General features: G+C 31.3%; 1 protein-coding gene across 1 annotated transcript; it reads right to left on the bottom strand.

Annotated features, from left to right (window-relative positions):
• Positions 1 to 11,139: 11,139 nt before the first annotated feature.
• Positions 11,140 to 12,635, bottom strand: LOC122299669 (protein RADIALIS-like 3). Its single transcript, XM_043110068.1, has 2 exons — positions 12,289 to 12,635; positions 11,140 to 11,600 (listed from the first exon to the last, which is right to left on the bottom strand). Exons 1-2 carry the CDS (start codon positions 12,555 to 12,557, stop codon positions 11,579 to 11,581), a joined length of 291 nt encoding a protein of 96 aa, XP_042966002.1. The 5' UTR covers positions 12,558 to 12,635; the 3' UTR covers positions 11,140 to 11,578.
• Between the last annotated feature and the right edge of the window lie 8,999 nt (positions 12,636 to 21,634).

Here is a 21,634-nt window from a genome sequence, read left to right as displayed (position 1 = left end):
TGGCATATGACAAAATGAGCACACTTTCATTTTCAAAAAATTCAAACCTAATCTTTTACTTTTTGTATAAGTCTAAAAAAGCATCAATCACTTTTGAAAATATTCAAATAAAATATGCACATGTGAAATATGACAATCAATCATCTTTAATATTTTCAAAGTTCAACCCTTTAATCAAGGCATGCACATGCAAAAGATGACAATCAATCATCTTTCAAAATTTTCAAATTTAATTTTCAAAAATATTCATGCACATGTGGAAAATGTATTTTAATGCTTTATGATAAAATATTAATTTTGAGTATTAATCCTAATTTCGAATTTTGAAGAGATTTACAACATTACTCTATAATTTTAATGTGAACTTGTTCCCTTCTTGCTCATGCTTGTTTCCTTGATGTGCTTGACTCCATTGTGTAGACAACTTGAGCTTGAGACTTCTTTATTCTTTGAATTCATTTGTTATCATCAAAATCCATGTGTAGATTTATAATCACATGAAACTTGAAACCTTGAATTCAACAGAGGGGATTATTTCACAAGTGTTTTTAATAAGACTCCATCGATATGACACGGGAATATGAACCCAGATGACCATCAACTATTTTCTTATAGTTTTCACAAAACGCAACCGTGATTTTTTGGTTTTGCAGCTATTCAAGATTGGGCTCTTGTCTTATGCATGATGTAAATAAGAAAACCATTATGAGCCCCACACATTCGTTATGGATGGGAATGCTCTTATTCCTTTATAGCACATCCTCTTTTAATCCGTATGTTGCCAAATGCATTTCTGTTTTTGTGTTTGATTCTTTTAATCTCTCTCTTTTTTTTTTTTTTTTTGGATTAGAGTATTATTGTCATTGGATTTTCCTTCGCTAACCCCCTTAGCAGTGATGATGACAAAGTCTCGCGAGGATACATGAAAGTTGGCACACACCTCCATGGCATGGTAACCCGGACAACTAATAAGTAGTAGCAACCAATTATTGCAACCATTCGAGGAAGGGTGCCAAGTTTCCTATATGTTACCATTCGGTTCCTGAGCCAGCTAGTAAAATAAGTAGACAAATTTGAATAAAAATAAGTGGACAAAATAAGTTGAGTGTCGAGAATGGAAATGCTCACTGTTTGTTTGCAAACTTGAAGCAAAACAAAAGATAACACTTTCCAATGCTTGGGTCAAGTAGTAGCACTACTAATATCTCACGCTAAGCAAATTATCGTCACAATGAATACCCAATATGTTATTGTAATATTAAAGTATCTCAACAAACTCCTCATTCTGAGGATAATGAGGGTCGCTAATTTTTCAATTGCCAAAACTGAGGTAATTTTGCATGCTTTGTCGGTGGTCTTATTTGCAATAGATGTAGTTGTACTGGTGTGTTTATAAATTTCAATACTTGTCAATTGTGCAAGCTAGGCAGGCTTGTGGGTTTTTCTGTTGGTATGACCTTAAAATACCAACTTATGAGCAAAAGATAATTAACCAATTAAAAACTAAACTTCATAAGATACAAGTCTCATTGGACATACAAACCAATAGATTTCAACTAGAAATTGATTTAGAGAGGTGTAAGAGAAAATTAGAGAAAACGAGTTTGATTATTCTGATTTCGATTTTGTGGTTATTTGTTTTGGCAATTTATTTTAAAAAATTCTGAGCAATCTTATGACGACATGTACTAAACTTTTGGGCTTGGCATATGACAATTTCAGTAATTTTAATTATAACTCAATTTTATTGTTCACACATGACATTTGTGTTTTTGAGCTAGTTTGAATGGGCAATACTAGTACTTGTACGTAAAATTGATAAGATAATATAGATGTATTTTTTTGTTTTCAATTTTGTATTTCTCTGTTACAAATAAAAAACAGTTGAAAAAGATGAATATTTATTATTCGTATTAATTTCAAATCTATTCGCATATTGGGATAATAAAAAAAAAAATCAACTTCGTGTTTAAGATTTATGTAGAAGCTGAAAAAAGATAAAAGAGTGAGTAGTTAGATTGTAAATAGAGGCGAGAGAAAAAAATAATAAAGAAATAATAGAGAAAGATTATTTTAATAAAATAGAGAAATTATAGGAAATGAGGTGTAAAATTTTTTTTATAGATGAGTAAAATTTAAGAGAAAATTATAAAAAGTGTGATTTCTAGATAAAATTTAAGAAAACTTATAAGAAACCGGATGGGTATGCTCTAAAGAGCATATGTAGTGGTTATCGTAAACTCTCTCTTAAAACGAACTTTTTTTTCCTGACATTGACTTTTGTTTTAATTATAATTGACGAACTTGAATCATAACTTGACCTTAATTAAAATATATAATTAAAGTCAACAATAAAATGCTTGACATCGCAATATTTCTTCACGTACATAAATACCAAAAATACTAATCATATTATTTGTACTGTTATAAAACTAAAAGTAAAATGATATTGTAAGAGAAAGCGTTTAAGCTGTTGTTATTCAAATACTGAATACTTGATACTCATACAACGAAACGATGGTGGTTTATGCCTTGAGTCGGTTTGATGGCTTATGTCGGTCATATAAGTCTGTTTATAATACTCCCATTTGAATGGCCACATATAAAAAATATGTATCGTTAAAACCTTACTAAGGAAAAACCCAGTGGGGAGAAAACTAATGGTAAAGGAAAAATAGTACAGTATTCCTATATACCGCTAAGTGCTTTAAGATTGCATCATTAAAACCTTGCAAAGGAAAACTCAATGGAACAAAACCTTAGAGAAGGAAAAAGAGTACAATTAGTATAAATCTTCAAGATATAACTCCCCTTGAAAAATGTATGATAATAGGTCTTTAAGTCTTCGCATTCCAATGTTTTGCACAATCTTATTAAATGTTGCAGTTAGTAATGCCTTATTGAATAAATATGCCAGATTATCACTTAAACGTATCTGCTTTATATCAATTTCACATTTCTCTTGAAATTCTTGATTATAAAAAAATTTAGATGAAATATGTTTAATTCTGTCACCTTTGATATATCCTCCCCTGATTTGAGTAATTACAAGCAGCATTATTTTCGTATAAAATTGTTTGGCTATCATTGATTACCGGAAGACCACACTTTTCTTAAATATGTTGAATCACTAATTTTAGCAAAATATATTCTTAACTTACTTTATGAATTGCAATGATCTCTGAGTGATTTGAAGAGGTGACAAATAGTGTTTTGCTTGATAGATTTCCATGATATAGCAGAATTTTCATAAGTAAACATCTATCCAATTTGAGATCTACCTCTGTAGGGATTTGAAGATAACTTATATCGGCATATTACTAATTGTGGACTTGATCTATGTTGATAAAATAATCTTATATCAATCGTACCTCGGAGGTAATGAATGACATGTTTAATACCATTCCAATGTTTTGAGTTGGTGCAGAACTATATCTTGCAAGTAAATTAACTGAAAATACAATATCAGGCCGAGTGCAATTTGCAAGATATATCAAAACTCCAATTGCACTTAGATAATGTACTTCAAGACCAATCTGTCACTTAGATAAGCTAATAAGCTTAGATAAGGTTCTTAGATAAGTTTCAGATATTTTATATCCTTCAGGCATTTTCATATATATGTTATGATCCAATGATCTATATAAATATACAATGACCACATCCATTAACTGCAAATTCAATTTTTTATAACTACCAAGGTAATAAAAAATATGAACGTGATTGCATTCATAACAAGAGAGTATGTTTGCTCATAATCAATCCTTAATTTCCGCAAGAAACCTTATGCAACAAGTTGTGTTTTGTACCACATAATTTCATTGCTCTCATTACCTTTTCATATAAATATCCATTTATATCCAATAGGCATTACATCCTTTGGTGTTTGTACAACAGGCCCAAAGACCTCTAGCTTTACTAGCGAGTTTAATTCATCTTCAATAGTTGCTTTCCATTTGGTCAATCACTTATACATCGACATTCTTCGATAGTTTTTGGCTCATTTTTTTCATTACTTCTGGTAATGTCAATAGTCATCTTATATGAAAATAGGTTGTTGATAATAGTTTTATTTCTATCCAAAATTTCTCCAGTATTCATGAAATGTATCAAGATTTCGTTATTTTCAGATACATATCCCCCTTCAAGGGAAGATATTTTATAAAATACCTCTTCAGGAGGTTTTTTTTTAGGAGATTTAGTCCCTTCGGGAGCATCAATTGCTCATGTGGCCTGTGTTGTGGGTATGAGCTCTTTAAGAGCACCAAATTCATTTTGTATTTTTCTCTTCCGTGAAATTTTATCATTTTCACCAATAGACTTCACACTTCAAACATGTCTTAGACTCACCTATTGCTGTTTTGGCAACTTGTCATTCGGGACTGTAATCCTTGCTTGAACATTAACATCATCAATATGTGATTTTACCATACATTTAGTGTTAGTAAATACATCTGGTAATTGATTTGCAACACTTTGCAAATGAATAAACTTATGAACCTCTAGTTTACATTCATTTGTATGATGATCAAATTGAGAAAGACTTTATTTTTCCAAGTAATTTGTTGATGCGTTTTAGGCACTTACTTCTCATTAACTAGTGTTGAAAAAATGGACTCATCAAAATAACAATACTCAAAACGTGCTTTAAACATATTTCATGTAAGAGACTCAATATATCTAATAATAGATGGAGAATCAAACCCAATATATATTTCAAGTATACGTTTAAGACCTATCTTAGTAAGTTGTGGAGGTGCAATTGGAACATATACAATACATTTAAAAATACGAAAATGAGAAATATTTAGTTGTTGACCAAATACAAGCTATAATAGAGAATATTTATGATATGTTGCCGGTCTAACCCAATCAAGAATGCCGCATGAAGTATAGCGTGTCCCCAAATAGAAATAGGTAATTTTGATTTCAGAAGTAAATGTTTAGCGATTAGTTGAAGTATTTTAATTAATGATTTAGCTAAACCATTTGAGTATGTGTGGGGCCAACTGGATGTTTAACTTCTATTCATATTGACATGCAATAGTTATCAAAAGTTTGAGATGTAAATTCACTTGCATTATCCAATCAAATAGTTTTAATTGGATGATTAGAGAATTGTGCTCGTAGTCTAATTATTTGGGTAAGAAGTCTAGTAAATGTAATATTTCTAATAGAAAGTAGACAAACATGTGACATCAATTTTATGCATCAATTAAAACTGTAAAGTATCTAAACGGTTTACTTGATGGTTGAATAGGCTCACAAATATCCCCATGAATTTTTTGTAAAATTGACAGAGATTCAACAACAACATTTGCTAGTTTGATAATCAATTTACCTTAAGAACAAGAAAAGCACGAGAGTATTCATTGGATAGGATAATCTTTTGATTCTTCAGGGAATGCCCATAATTATTCATCTCATTATTATTGATCCCGGATGTCCAAGATGATCATGTCAAGTCAGAAATACTTTGGGATCAATGCACTTTTGGTACATTACTACATGTGATTCAATTTTTCTCATTTCTATATAATACAATCCAGAAGAGAGAGTAGGCAGTTTTTCTAATATAAACTTCTAGCTTGAAATTATTTTAATAATGAGAAGATGCTATTTACTGCCTCCGTTGGTAGTTTCAATATGACAACCATTATGACATATATCCTTAAAATTCAATAAATTCATTTTAGATCGTGAAGAAAATATAGCATCATTAATACAAAGTTTGGTGCCATTTGGCAACCAATATAAGCTCTTTCGAAACCTTCAATTAGATTCAATGAACTATATATGATATGGACGTAGGTTTTGCTTAATGTTAGATTTTGAAAATATTTTTTATTCTTAAGAATTGTGTGTATTGTAGCAGTATCAGATAGACATACATCTCTATCATTCATCTTAAAAAAAAAAAGAGTCATTAGTAAAACCCATGATTCCACAAAATATATTCAACTTTCATTACTACAAAATATCGTAAAATATTAAAAAATTTTACTATAAGATAAAGAAAATACTTTAATTAAAATGAGTACTTCTATTACCAATCAAATGATCACCTCTACTACTAGGATCCTTAAAGAAACCAGAAACATCAAGGTGGGTAATATCTTTTCATCTATATAAACTAAAACATATGATGGTTCAACAAAATTTGTTTCAAACTTTTTTTTTTCTCTTTTATAGAATATTGATATAAGTCAACCAAGTGCTTAGTTGTACGATAGGTACGAGCTCAATGTCCAGTCATACCATATCTATAGCATTCATTTTCATCTTTGTTTAACGATTTATTCTAAGGGCCTTTACCCTTCTTTGAGTTGAACTTTTTCTGGTGATACGGTGTATTTCTATTATTATCCATTTTAGTGGTCGCTTCTAGAAATCCCACTTCTATAGTTTTTCCTACTACTCACTTCAGGGAATGATATGGAACTAGTAGGATGTGACTGATAATTTTTTAACAAAAACTCATTATTTTACTTAGCCACTAGAAGATAAGATATAAGTTTAGAATATTTTTTAAACTTTCACTCTCGATACTACCGGTGCAAGAGCATATTCGAGGCATGAAATGTAGCATATGTCTTCTCTAATATGTCATTATCAGTAACTTTTTCATAGCATAATATCAATATTAACTTATTTTAAAGAATGTAAGTTATACTCACTAACACTCTTGAATTCTTGCAACCTCAGGTGCAACCAATCATAACAAGCTTTTGAGAGAATTACAGTTTTCTAATGCTCATATCTCTCCCTTAAATCATTCCACAAAGTAAAGAGATATTTCATCGTGAGATATTCAATTTTTAATTCTTCATGAAGACGGTGGCAAAGGGAAAATCATTGTCTTAGCGCGGTCCTATCGAGACACCTGATTTCCTTCTTTAATTATATATCTAAGGTTCGTTGCATTCAGATGGATCTCGGCATCAAAGATCTAAGATAAATAATTTTTTTTTCAAAAATGTCAAGAGCACAATGAATTTCAATTTTGTAAGATTTGACATTTTCTATATATATATATATATAAATCAGAAAAATAAGTATGTTTATATTGTAAATAAAAAATATATTTACAAAATCATGAGAATATACACAAAATTTTATCAAGTAATAATAAGTAATACAACCTTTCGTATTCATCTTAGGGACTGCAAATAATATATTGAAAAATTTACTTTAAGTAGAAGATTACTGGCTTCAGAATTGGCAGAACCTTTGTGTTAATAACATGTTATAAAACTAAAAGTAAAATAATATTGTAAGAGAAAACGTTCAAGATGTTGTTATTCAAATATTGAATAATGGTACTCGTACAATGAATCAATGGCCATATATATATATATAGGAGGACAAAGGCGGTTTATGCCTTGAGTCGGTTTGATGGCTTATGTCGGTTATACAAGTCGGTTTATAACATGTACATGCTTTTCATAATGTTAATAATGTAATATCAAATTATCATATCTATTTGACGATCAATGACTATTAATGGAATAACATTATATATATATATATATACACATATATATAAAAGTAAAGATAAGGACAATCAATGGAATAACATTTTTCTCATGAGAAATTATATTTGCAGTTATAAAGTACGCAAATGTCATACATGTGATTTTTTTTAAATAGTGAATAAATATAGGATCTACATAAAAAAATTAATTTTTTAATAATAGATTCCACTTAAAAAAAAAAAAAAAGAGTAGTCACACTTGCAAAATCCATTACTAAATCTAACATTACTCTGTCCTCATGCCAAATGGTACTTTCAACATGATCTATACACAAAAAATGAAAATCCAAGCTCCCCTATACATATGTGTGTGTATATATATATATGAATAATATAGAGTAATATTACTCATCATCATAATTCTTATCATCCTCTCAATGCTCTCATCATTTACGATATTGCATTAAATGATTGGAGACTATTTATTATATTTCACTAATGAACCTATCATCTAATGTCACATAATAGAATAATGAGAATATAATGAAAAAAAGAATGATAAATAGATTTTTTCATATATATATATGTATGTATGTATGTATGTATGTATGTATGTATTTATGTATGTATATATGTATATAACAACGAGGAGCTAGATAGGACATCATTTAATTAGTTCCAACTTCCAAGTAATATTCAACATGAAACTATGGAGTGATTTTTCATAATCTGGAAATTATGTCTCTTTGGCTTTATGAATAAAATCAAGAAATGGATTTATTTTATTGATCTATATATATTGATTCTTCATTTACAAAGATTGAGATCAGAAGACGCTGCTAAAACAGATCCCCAAGCAATAGAGATCCTTAGTTTTTATTTCTTTTATTAACTACAAAAAATGCAAGAATGCGATTATCATGCATGGTGGTGTTGGCATTTATTTTTGAAAAATACAATAGACACAAACAGATCCCAAAAGGGATCCAACACACTTACGTCTAATTTTTTTTCCTTTCTCTTTCTCTCGCCCCAATTTTTTTTTCTCCCCTTCCTCCCGTGCCCTGTCTCCCGCGTCTGCCACGAAGGCCACTGTTGCCCTCCGTGCACCATAGTGCTCAGAGGCATTACTCTGGGGATAGAAAACGCCGACAGTCCACATGGTGGCCACCGAAACCTTTGCGGCACCTCAACGTGACTGGGCCGAGGAGTTAATAGCCACTGTTGTGCCAGTGCAGCATCCCGTGCCCATGAGGCCAGGTGGTCGAGGACCATCTCTGTCGTGGCCAGGCAATTGAGGATCATCTTCGAGGAAATAGACGATGCCGGTGGACCACAAGGTGGTTGCCGGAGCCCCTCCCCTATCATGCGGTCCATTCGTATGCAAGGAGAGGTGCACACAATAGAGCTCCGTTCACGGCATTCATGACCCCCTCGTGAGGGGTTCATCATGGCTGCAGTCATCAATCGACCACCTGTGGGTCACTGGTGGTCAATGTGGTGGCTGACGAAGGGAGGGGGAGGAGGGGAGAGCACGAAGAAAGGGGGAGAAAGAGGGAGATAGAGGAAAAAAAAGAGACGTGGCACATTATTAGTGTGTCACATCATTATGTGTAATCCCTTTATGGGATTTTTTTGTGTCTTTAGCAGCTCTCTTTATTTTTTAGAACTGCTACATGCATATGCAAAAAGATTACATAAAGTAAATTTATAAATTGATGTAATTTTATAAAATTTATTAGATTTACTTTATAATAAAAATAATTTTACAATCTGACATACCTCATCAAGGTACATCAGTTTGTAGGTTTACTTTTATCAAATCTCTTTATAGCCAAAGTAATTTTCTTTTCTTTAAGAGAGAAATCAAAAAAGATTCTCGTTGGTGCATGAGTGCGTACACATATATTTATAGGTAGGTTGTTGCTATTTAGTTCCATGCTTAATGATACGACACTTAAAACAAAAAGATGGTAATCTCTCTTAGAGAAAAGAAGCCCATATCTTATTTCCAGTCACGTTAAGATAAATCCCACGCATAAGAGGATGGAGAATATTGATAGCTACTTTCACTTATGGTGTCCCCATCCTATGCCTTCTCTATCTACATCCACGTCCACCACTTCCCAGGCCCTGCCTCCAATTTGCATCCCAACCTCTCTAGTCATGCCATCAAAAGTTCCTGTCACAGGACCATGGCCTGCCTCTTTGGACCTTTTAAAGATCCTCTTCACTCTATCGTGAACATGTTATCACCCACCTCTTTGAAAACCACACCACCTCTTGGCTTCCACACACTCACCATCGTAGCCTTGAATGCTTCCCTATTAATAAATCTCTCAAAAACTACCATACCAATCAAGCTCTGTTGTCCACACCTTCTCACCACTATATGATCTCCATTGATGTCAAGGGAAATCTCCTTTTGTTCAGACTAAATCAACTGAAAGCTACCCTACTTCTTCAATATTTCATCAACCATAAAACCTATGCACTTTTGTTTAACGAGGAAACTGCACATCCTCCTAAGTCAAAGGACTAGGAGACAAACCTTGTCTACAACAAAAGACAAAACTCCAAGCTAGGAGACCGTCCAGTTAATACCCTTGTTCTAACCTTTGATCTATATATTGATTCTTCGTTTACAAGGATTGAGATCGATCGGAAGACGTTGCTAAGACAGATCCCAAGCAATAGAGATCCTTATTTTTTATTTCTTTTATTGACTAAAAAAAAAAAAAATATGCAAGAACGCGAGTATATACATGCATGCATGGTGGGGCTGGCTTTTTTTTAAAGAGAGAAATAAAATAGATAATCATGGGTGCATGAGTGCGTACACATATATTTATAGGGTACTGTTGTTACTCAGTTATATGAATTTGCCTCTTCAAACTTATTATTCGTATAAGAGTAATACTACGTATTATCGTAGAGTGTGTAAGCATTATGCAGTTATTTTAAATAAGAGTGAGATCTTTTATTAAAAAATTAATTTTTTTCTTATAAATCTCGTATTCATTTACTTTTTTTAAAGTGATTGCGCATTCTTACACACTCACGACTGTATCTATTTCTCTTCATATAAATTGTATTTTTTTTTTCTTTCAAACATTTTTAAAAATAAAAAAATACATCACTACTTCACTATAAATAGTCACTCTCTTAACAATTGACAAAATAAAAAAGAAAAAAAAATATTCAAACAATTATAACTTTAAGGTGGCAATTAAACTCAAAGATCGAACCCAATATCATTTTCCGTATTATATTACTAATCTACTAATTATTTAATGCCGCGTTAGGCTGTGATCACGAGAGAATATTGGTGATCATTAAAAAGATATTACCACACTTTAATTAGTTAATTTTTTATTTTGAAAACTGAAATTTAATTACAAAATTGATATTATTCAGATTTTTCGGGTCAAATTGTAATGAAAAAAAAATCAATTTATTTTTGAAACATTGACATACATTTAATTTGAGACTCTGTACGTTGCAATTATGAACCATAATATTACTAATTACCATCCTTACGTTTTTTTTTTTTCATAGTAATAAAATCGCCTGTGTGCATATATCACGATTCTTAAACTAAACATATAAAACTAAGGGAATGTACATAATTCACTTTACAAGATAACATATATTGTAATTCACAGCATATATATATACACACATTAATTCACTTTACATTGTACGTACGTACGTACGGTACTTTGATACAAGCAAACGAACCAAATATGTAACATGACTGTAGAAACAGGCAAAATAGATATCTAGTTGCATCTTATTCTTGGATTACTACTTTCCATAAGAAAGCTGTTTATTTATTGCTAGTTATTTTTTACGAAAATACCTATTTCTTTTCAAGATGAGTCTATTATCGTTACAAATAGTCTTTTTTGAGTATACTACTGCATCTCTCTATACATAATATATGAGGGCTTCCTTTTTTCTTTTTTCTTTTTTTAATTTTATTTATTTATTTTTTATTTTTATAGGGTATATAATTATTTGCATAGGGAGTTGTTGAAACGTAATGGAGTCCCATTTTCTGCATATTATAGATATAGCTAGCTTCTACCATTCAGGGCTTCATTAGAGCTTCAGACCCTTCAGCCTGCGACAAAGTGAGAAAAAGAAAACTATAAAATCCAATGCTTGCACAGATTAATTATGTGCTAACCCAGTAACAGATCATTCAGAATGTAGAGTTAGGATTTGAACTCATAACATCTATTCTAATATCATATGAAACCATGATTACTTATGCTAAAACTTGGAATTGATCATGAGAAAATGTAGATTTTAATATTTCTATTATATCTTAACAATCCGCAACTGATGTATGAAAGATAATGTGAAAGTGTATATATTAGAGGTAATCAAAGGAGAAAATATCTTCTCAAAGTGATCTTCGCCAGAACTTTAAGATCTCAAGTAATTAAAAGGATAATATACATATGAAGTGAATCTTATAGTAATTATTGTTATTTATGTGAATTTTTCGAATTGCATTAAAAACTCAATGAATGTTGTAAGACCACTAAATTTGTCTATCTGTCATTTTAGGTCCTCAGATGCATACAAAAACTTCAAGAAATCTAGATCCGTGTAGGTTAATTAATTAAGAGATATGGAGCCATTATCATAAACAAAACAAAAAAATAAATTTAAAAATGCTTTCATTTTCAGACAGTAATTATCAACATGTATATATATAGTTAACTCAAGAGCAAAACAGGAGACCAAAGTGGTATGGGATTATATATATATATATATATATATTTATATATATATGTATATACCTTTCTTCTTCATCCAGATAAGTACTGTAACTTTTGATGTTTTTACCTCCAGTTCTGGATCTGTAATTGGGCAGTGGGATATGGCCAGTCTCAATCTGCTTGAGATCTTCAACAAGATCCTGGTAATGCCTCTTCACTTCCTCCACAGTTTTTCCACCCACAGCTGTGGCTAGATTTTGCCATCTGTCTGGGGTATCCTTGTCATATATGGCCAAAGCATTCTCAAACAGCTTGTTTTGCTTTGCTGTCCATGTCTGTCCTGCAGCCATTTCTTACTATTTCAGAGCTAGATGATCAGTAGTACTTCTAAATACAAAGAAAGAACTGAGGAAGGAAGGGATATTAGGATGGTGTGTATGAGCAAAGAGAGAGCCTTTGCTATCCCTTTTATAGTGGAGGAGGAAAGGGTGGACAGGTGGAATTATTTGTCTCGGACCTCTCGGTCATGCTACTCGGCATGTAATCACATTATTGTGAGATCCGATATAATTATAACGAAATTAAATGAGAAATCTTAGTTGCATGCATGAATGTGCAAGTACGATACAATTATTTTGAAAAAAATAAATAAATATAAGATTCACGTTAAGAATTAATTAATTTTTTAATAATAAACTCTACACCTTTTTAAAAAGATTATACGACACTTACACACTTCATGACTATATATAGTGTTACTTGTTCATAGCATTCATTTGTCCAATATAAAATATTCCTTTGTCTTATAACCTTGTCTTTTATTTTTTTATTTTTTATTTTTTTCCTTTGCTTCAACTGCAAGCTTTCTGCTAATTCCTGCGTTCCCTTTCTAATTTGATGGGTTTGGGACAGGCCGGCTTAAAACTTGAATATATACATGGTTTTGCCTTTCGCTTTCCGTGGTAATCTAATGGTTTTTGGATAGGCTCCAACTAAGGACGAAGCTAGGATATATTATAAATTTGGAGGGGTCGGATATTTTTCGGTCTAGAATAAATAGTTAAATTAAAAATTTTTAAGAACATATTTAATAAATTTATTAAAAAACTAAGTAAAAAATAGGAAATAAAAAATAAATTTTAAATTTGCCGTAATTTTATATCTAAAATTTTTCATATGTTGCAATAATTATGAAAAGAAGTTGAACTATGGAAATGATCTATATATGAATTATAAAAAACAAAGAGATATAATATGTAAACTAGAAACTAAGTTTTGTATTATGCTAAATAATATATAACAGTAATGTCATATATTTAAAGTTTTTAAATAGTGCAATTGTATATTGCATAGCCAGTTATCCATGAATGTGCGACATTTTTTGTTAAATATGTTTCACCTAGATAATTACAAATTAACTTTAAAATAGAAATAATCTAATATGAATATTATATTTTATTTTAATTTCTTGAAATAAAACAGAAAAATAAAATGTAGTTACCATAAAATTTTAAATGAGAAATATAAGAAAAATCTATTAAAAAATCGTTGATAATTTGCAAAGCACACCCTTAAGACTGGCCATTTAAGACTTAAAGGCATTGGCCAGTATCAATTATGAATTGTGGACCAAAAAAAAAAAAAGTATAAAAAATTAAGAGATATACAAATCAGATACAAGATTATATTATACATGTGTGTATAATATATATATATATATATATATTAAATTTTTACATGATCAATGCAAGAAATTAATTTAACGGGGTTGGCTAAACTCGGGAAAGTTATTGCTCACTTATCAGTACCCAATTTAATAAGGTTTAATAAAAATTAATTACCCAATTCAAATGAGATAGAATAAAATATTTTAAATAATAGTGAAATTTTTTAATTAAGATGAGATGAGATGATTTGTAAAAAAGTATATGTTTTGATAGTAAGATGAGATGCCATGATTTATAAAAAATTATGTGTTTCAATAATAAGATAAGATGAAATAGTTTTAACTTTTTAGAAATTTGATAAATTAGTGGGCCCTACCAATTATTGAGAAGTATTTGATTATTAATGGATGGAAAATATTATAAATATAGTAAAAATAAGTAATATCTATTATTAATTTAAAACCCATAAATATTTTGAATTTTCCAAAATATAATTTTTGTAGTTGGGCTGTAATTATTTCAATATTTGCAAATATGAACGCATTTTTTTTGTTAAATGAAATTATTCTAATTATGATCTATTTATTAATATACTATATTTTATGAAATTCAAAACATATTTTTCTAACTATATATTACAACAAAATGAAAAATTTTAATAAAAAATTATATCTATTAAAAATGTGGCAGTTTTTTTTTTCCCCAATTTTTAGTTGTGAATTTTTCAATAAAATCTCAAACTTGCGGCTATCGTCAATTGTTAGCTGCAACCTGTACAGGCGTTGTCCTGCTGACTATTGGGATGTGAGGTGCAAGAGAACAGTCTTGTGTAAGTGGAAAGCAATTGTAACATCAATGTAAAGTGTACAAAATGTAGAGATGAGTTAAAACATGGTTGAATGGGCATTTGGATAAACAGATAAAATAAATTGTATAACTGAGATGAGATTGCTTGAGTCTTATCTATGTATCTAAACCGGATCTTAGGGGTGTGATTGGTTCGGTCTACTCAATCTTAGAGGAGTTTTTAGAGAAAGCTAATTATTTTAGTAGACTAAAATTGGTGATCGAACCAGACCGCTTTCTATTGATCCAATTGGTTTGATCGGAATGTTTTATTTGAGTCACTTTTTTTTTTCAACTTTGGGCAAAATAAAAAATTACATAAAATGATTATAAAAGGTAATTGAGTGAGTGATTTAGTCTAAGTTGTCTAACTAAGTGTATATTAAAATATCAAGTATTTTAATTATAAAATTGATTAGGGATGAGAGATCGAGGAATTAAGACAAAATAGGCCAAAATGAGAAGTACTACGTACATAAAGAAATTTTACAAAACTAAACTCATAAACTGATATGATTTCATGTTATCTATTAGATTTGCTTTACAATAAAAGTAACTTTACAATCTAACGTAGTACCACATCAAGTCTTGTCAATTTGTAAGTCTAATTTTGTGTAATCATTTTGTAACTAAAATATTTCTTATATGCTTATACAGAATCCTTATCATCCACGTACGTAAAGCACACATGGAATTTATCTCTCTAGATGTAGATTCTTTCTATGTCAATAGCTTTATCGTCATATTTCCTCAGCTCACTGCCCAGAGTTGCAAGTTGGTGCTGGATGATTCTGTAAGGATTGAAGGTATCTGTCGGGCTGTTGCCGTATTGGTTCAGTGTGTGGTCATAAGGTAGAGAATTCTCTATGCATATATGGATTCTCAAGACACCCGAGATCAGATATGTATACTGGAAAGGTACTTCAGTACTATGACTATGCTACTGGCCATTTGTGGGGGAATCCGATCAAGGATAGAAAGTTATCGAGCTAGACGGCCAGTTTGCACTCTTATACCAAGTGTAGAAATCGGTGTGACGTAATGTGATACGTTAAATTTATTTTATAGTAAAAAGAGTTTTGTAATCAAACATATCACAGTGACGTTAATTTATAAATTTATTTTAAATCTATATAATTTTTATGTTGACTAGATATTAATTCTCGCATAATTATATACTTCAAGTGGGACTTTATAACATTTAGGCTTAGTTTGGATGTTGAAATGAAATGAAAAACATGTGAATGGTATTAAAACGGTTTGTGAATAGTAGTGAAATGATTTTTGAGTTAAAATAATATATGAAATTTTGAGAAATCAAAGAGAAAAAAATGAATAAAAATTTATAAAGTTAAAATATTGTTAGAATATTATTTTTTAATATTAATGTTGTTTTGAGATATGAAAAGCTTGAATTATTTTTTGTATTTTGTTTAAAAATTTGAAAAAGTTGTAATGATTAAGTGAAAAAGTTAAAAATTTAAAATTGAAAAATATTTGTGTTCGAGTAATATTTAGATTGAAGCACAAGGATTGATCTATTGATAATATAGAACTAACCTAGAGGACTCTACCTAGGTATGTTTGGACAATATGAGAATTCTCAAAACTCCATAATTTCTTTTGAAATATCACTCAATCACAATATTTTTCGTTTCAGATTTTTCGCCTAATCATTATTCAAACATAATTTTTACAAACTTAAAAAAAAAAAAAAAACACATAAATCAATACGTCTTTTAAAAATTTTAAATTAAAAATTTATATTCAAATAATTTTTTTATAATATTTTTATTCATTTTTTCCTCTCATTTTTCAAAATTCAATAAAACATCTCCGCTTAACCTATTTCAATGCTGTTCATAAAACATGCCCTTAGTTCAAGGACTCAGTTTAGACATCTCAATTCAAATAATGTGGAACGTCATTTTTTAAAAGTCTAGAAGAAAGCTGCGATATGATTTATAACTCTTCTAGCTAGGGACCTGTTATGAAAATTGGTATATACTCTCTGATATGTGCAATCAATATCTAGAATCCTTATCATCAAGTTTATTCTTGCTAAAAAGCAAGAAAATGACCATATTCTTTCTGACTTTGAGCCTCTCTCTCTCTCTGTCTGTCTGTGTGCGCGGGGTCCTTCCTTGCAAGTTGGAGGCTGCCATATTGGGCACCTATTGGGCTGAAATAGCTAGCTGTGTTAGATTCTTCGATGGGGTTTTGAGTCAATTAATTGCTGCATGCTGCTCATGATTGTGGAGATGGAACCATGAATATGCATTTGCTTCCTTTTCCTTAGAGGCCAAAAGTCTTGAAGAAATCCGCATACCAAAAGTTATGGAGGGAATCTTGAAAGGAAAGAAAGGAAAAAAAGAAAGAAAGAAGGATGATGCTAGCCGTCCAATAATATGTCTTGCATATGCATGCGGATAAGCAGAAAGACATATTACACAGAATATGCTGTTTCCTTGAGGTGTCTCAATCATATACATACCTATTCACTTATCTATTCCTATGTTTAATACATGAAAATGATCACTAAGGTCCTATTTGAATGTTGAACTGAATTGAGATGAATATAATTCTTTATAAATAGTAGTGAGTCGAGATGGTGAAATGAGTTTTGTGGAGCACACCTAAGATAAATTTAGATGTATTTGAATGTTAAGATGAGCCTATATGTATTTATAGAAAGATGAAAAAGATTGTAGGTCCCAAGTATAAAAATGTGTTGAGTTGAAAAATATTGTGGGGGAGTGTAAAGAGGTTTTGAGTTCAGATGAGTTTAGTAATCTGAGAATTGAGTGTTTGGATATTACACTCAGTTTAAAATTAGATTGAACTTGATCTCAGTTCAGTCTAACTTCCAAACGGGGGGCCTAAGTAATGCAATCATTAAGGCCTTGTTTGGATAGTGAGCTTAGAAGAGATGAGAAGAGATGATCTTTGAACATTAATTAAATGGTTTGTAAATAGTAATGAAATTGTTTGAGTTAAGATTTTTATTGAGTTTTGGGAAATGAGAGAAAAATTGACTAAAAATATCATAAAGTTAAAATATCGTTATAACATAATTTTGTAATATAATTTTTGTTTTGAGATTTGAAAAAATTGAATTATCTTTTATGTTTTGTTTGAAAGTTTGAAAAAATTGTAATGATTAAATAATGATTAAATGAAAAATTTGAAATTGAAATGTGTTTATGTTTGTGGTGTTTAGATATTGAGATGAGATGAAATAAAATATGATGAGAGGAGAATATCTTGGTATCTGATAAAGTGTTAGAATTGCGTAATTAAATTGCTTAAAGCGAATGATTTATTTTATCAAATAAGAGTTGAGTATTTAATTATGCAGTAAATTCTAATACTGGATTCCAATTGATTGATGTCAATATTTTGGTAACAAATATTCTGTATTGCCTTTCCAATGGTAAATATTTAAATCATGCTACAGGCATAGAAAGAAAATAGCTGGAGCCGAAACGTGGGACTTGTATGAGCTGTACGGATTGAAGGAGATGAAAGGCTGGAACAAGCTGGGACACAACACCTCACTCAGAGCAAATCAGCATGCTTCCTCTCATGCACAAACCTGCAGCAGATCAATGCAGAGCACGAAGCACGGAGGAAGGGCAACGCAGAGGAAATTTCACTGGCTGAAAGGGGCAAATTAGATTTTTTGGTTGAAGGGGAGTTTTGGAATTCAGACCTTAGGCGGCTAGTGATTATCTTTTACTTGTTTTTTTTTTTACGTTGGAGTTTTTTTCTTTTTTCCAGTGTTTTTTTTTTTCAGACCTGAGCGGCGGCCTTTGGAGCTTTACGTTTTAGTTTTCTTCCCAGATTTTTACTTTTTCATTTTTCGTTTGAGGGAGATGGACAGAACTCTGGAACTCTCCTGGTGGTTCTTAGTTTATTTACTGTTTTTTCATTTCATTTTTTTCTGTTTTCATTTTATTGTTTGTTCGTTCTTAGTGGGGTTGGCACTTACAGACTACTACTTTTTAGCATTTTATTTTTTTTTTGCAGTTTTATCATCTGCGTCGGCTTTGTTTTCTTTCTCGTAGACTTTCTTTTCTGTTTTCATTCTTAGTGTTTTTTTTGGTGCAGGACTGTGAGGTGGCTACTTTTATTTTTTTTCTTTTCTTCTTTCAGTTTTTCATTCGGTTTGTCGGATTCATGTTTATTTGAGATTTGTTGCTGTTACTTTTAAGTTCAGGCTTTCGTTTTGAGGAGAAGTTATTCGGCTGGAAGTCGATTTTGATTTGCGTTCTTAGTGCTTTTCAGTTCCAATCTTGGGGGCCACAGCTGGTGATTATTATTTTTTTCTATTTAGTTTACATTTTTTTTTTCGTTGAGGATTGATGGAGAGGAGACGGCGTGGAACTGCTCTCTCAGGTCTTTTTCATTAATTTCTTTTGGGTTTCACTTTTTCGATTGGGAAGCTTCCTCTCGGTTTTGGGTGGACGACGGCTGCAATTTTATTTTATTTTAGCTTCAGTTTCCATTCGGGTGGTTGTTGCTTCTTTTTCATTCTTAGTGGTGCTGATCTTGGGGGCTCTTCGGCTCTCTCTCACTTTTATTTTGGATATTTTTTTTTAGATTTTATCATGACTCAACTTAGATTTATTTTTGTTGCTAGAAATACTATGTGTAGCTAATTTCTTAAACTTGGGTTGTGGAATGAGACTTAATTTATTTTGGGTTCTAGTTTAATACAATATTTTGTGGTTCAATGTTGATTTCACTAAGTTACTAGTTAGATTTAAATTGAAAATAGATTGCAACTCTTGTTCTTGATTTGTTGTTGACGTAAGGCACAACAAAAACTTGAAAATTATCAAGGTTTCTCTCGATTGATTGTAAATGTGTGTTTGGCTAGTAAAGTAGAGAATTCCTTAGATAAATATTGCAAAACTTGAGCATAACCTTTTATCATCCGTTTATTAATACCTTGATTGGGTTGTTAATCGAGAAAATTATCTAGGATCCGAAATAAAAAAAAGTCTCATACCCAACCCAAGTGTTTGTTAATTGCCTTTTTGATTAGAAATTTTAATTTCAGCTTTGATTAATTTTTTTTGCGGGAATTGAATTCACTACTTTCTTTCTTATATTATTTTCGATATTTTTCACAAACGCTTTAATAACCCTTTGTCCCTGTGGAATACGATCTTCGAATTATCCTTGATACAACTTGACACTTCTACACTTGGAAGCACATTCGAGACCGAGTCAAGTTTTTGGCACCGTTGCCGGGGACAACTTGTGCTTATCAGAGCATTCTCTTTTTCCTAAGAGGACGTTTGTGGAGCTGTGAACCTCTTCACAGCCTGGGTGATATCTTTACCTCTCATTTTATTTGTTTACTTTTATCTTGTTTTGTGCTGAACTTGCATGTCTGATTGGGCTAGAGATAGCACATATAGACTTGCTAGGGCTGAATCATCAACCTCATCATCGAGTGCATCATCTGTTTCTCTCAATTCAGCATTTGAATCATCATTTGACACTCATAGTAACATGGCTGAAGAAGAAGAACATCATGATAGGGAAATGGTAAATCAAAACAGGACACTTAGAGAGTATCTTCAGCCTGTTAGGACTAGCACCCCTTCTTGCATAATTTTACCTCTTAATGCAAATGCTTTTAATTTCAAACCTTGGATGATTCCATTGTTACCACACTTTCATGATATGGACTCTAAAAATCTCTACTTGCATATCAAAGAGTTTGAAGAAGTGTGTTCCACATTTATGGATAGAACATGCACTGAAGAGTTCATAAGATTAAAATTGTTTCCATTTTCTTAAAAGACAAGGCTAAGACATGGTTGAATTCCTTAACACCAAGATCCATTGGGACTTGGCAAGAAATGCAAACTGAATTTTTAAAGAAATTTTTTCCCATGCATAGAACCAATGCTTTGAAAAGACAAATCATGAATTTTTGCCAAAAGGATGTGGAAATATTTTACCATTGTTGGGAACGATTCAAAGACCTCCTAAATGCATGTCCTCACTATGGATATGAGAATTGGAGGGTCGATAGTTTTTTCTATGAGGGGTTGCAACAAAAAATGAGGCAATTTGTAGAAACCATGTGTAATGGTGAATTCTTCAACAAAGGGCCCAAGGAAGCGATTGAATATTTTGACTATTTGGCTGAAAATGCCCAATCTTGTGATGTTTCTGACTTGTATGATAGATCTGAAAATCAAAAATGTGTTGGTGGGGGTGGTAAATACCACTTGAAAGAATCTAATGATTTATATGCTAAGCTTGCATTAATGTCTAAAAAGTTAGAGTCAAAATCAATGTAATGCCACTTTAGAGCTTAAGAAAATCAATGTAATGCAAGTTTTGCCATCAATTGAAAAATGCAACATATGTGAAGATCCAGGGCATGTGACTAATGCATGCCCAACAATTCTTGCTTTTAAAAAAGTGTTGCTTGATCAATCCAACCCTATGCATATGATCTCTAAAAATTTTTCTGGACCTTACTCTAATACTTACAATGCAGGTTGGAGAATTCATCCAAATTTCAGCTGGAAGAATGAACAACCTAGGCCATCTACACAAGGGCAAAGTCAGTATACCCCATATGGAGCAACTGGCCAAGGGTCGGGACCCTCTTACTTTGCAAATCAGCCCCTTCCAATGCAAAAAAAGGGAGTGGAAGATTCCATTCAGCAACTAACTGTTACCCTATAATAGTTTATGCAAAATCAAGCCATAGTCAACAACCAGAATGCTCAACCCATCAATGACATCAGAGGGAACCTTACTAGAGTAACCACTACTTTAAATAACCAAGAGAAAGGCAAATTTCCTGCTCAAACCCAACCCAATCCACAAGTGCAAAGTCCATCATCTCAGAATAATGGTGAATGGGCCAATGTGAAATCAGT

Source organism: Carya illinoinensis, chromosome 16 (genome assembly GCF_018687715.1).
Source record: "Carya illinoinensis cultivar Pawnee chromosome 16, C.illinoinensisPawnee_v1, whole genome shotgun sequence".
In the NCBI taxonomy this organism is placed as follows: Eukaryota; Viridiplantae; Streptophyta; class Magnoliopsida; order Fagales; family Juglandaceae; genus Carya; species Carya illinoinensis.
This window is presented reverse-complemented; position numbering and strand designations above follow the sequence as displayed.

What these genes read in the sequence shown, in the direction of transcription:
- LOC122299669 (XM_043110068.1), bottom strand. Translation starts at nt 12,557, where the DNA reads ATGGCTGCAGGACAGACATGGACAGCAAAGCAAAACAAGCTGTTTGAG. An exon ending in TATCTGGATGAAGAAGAAAG is followed by an intron (nt 11,601 to 12,288) that starts GTATATACATAT and finishes ACTTTGTCGCAG; the next exon opens with GCTGAAGGGTCTGAAGCTCT.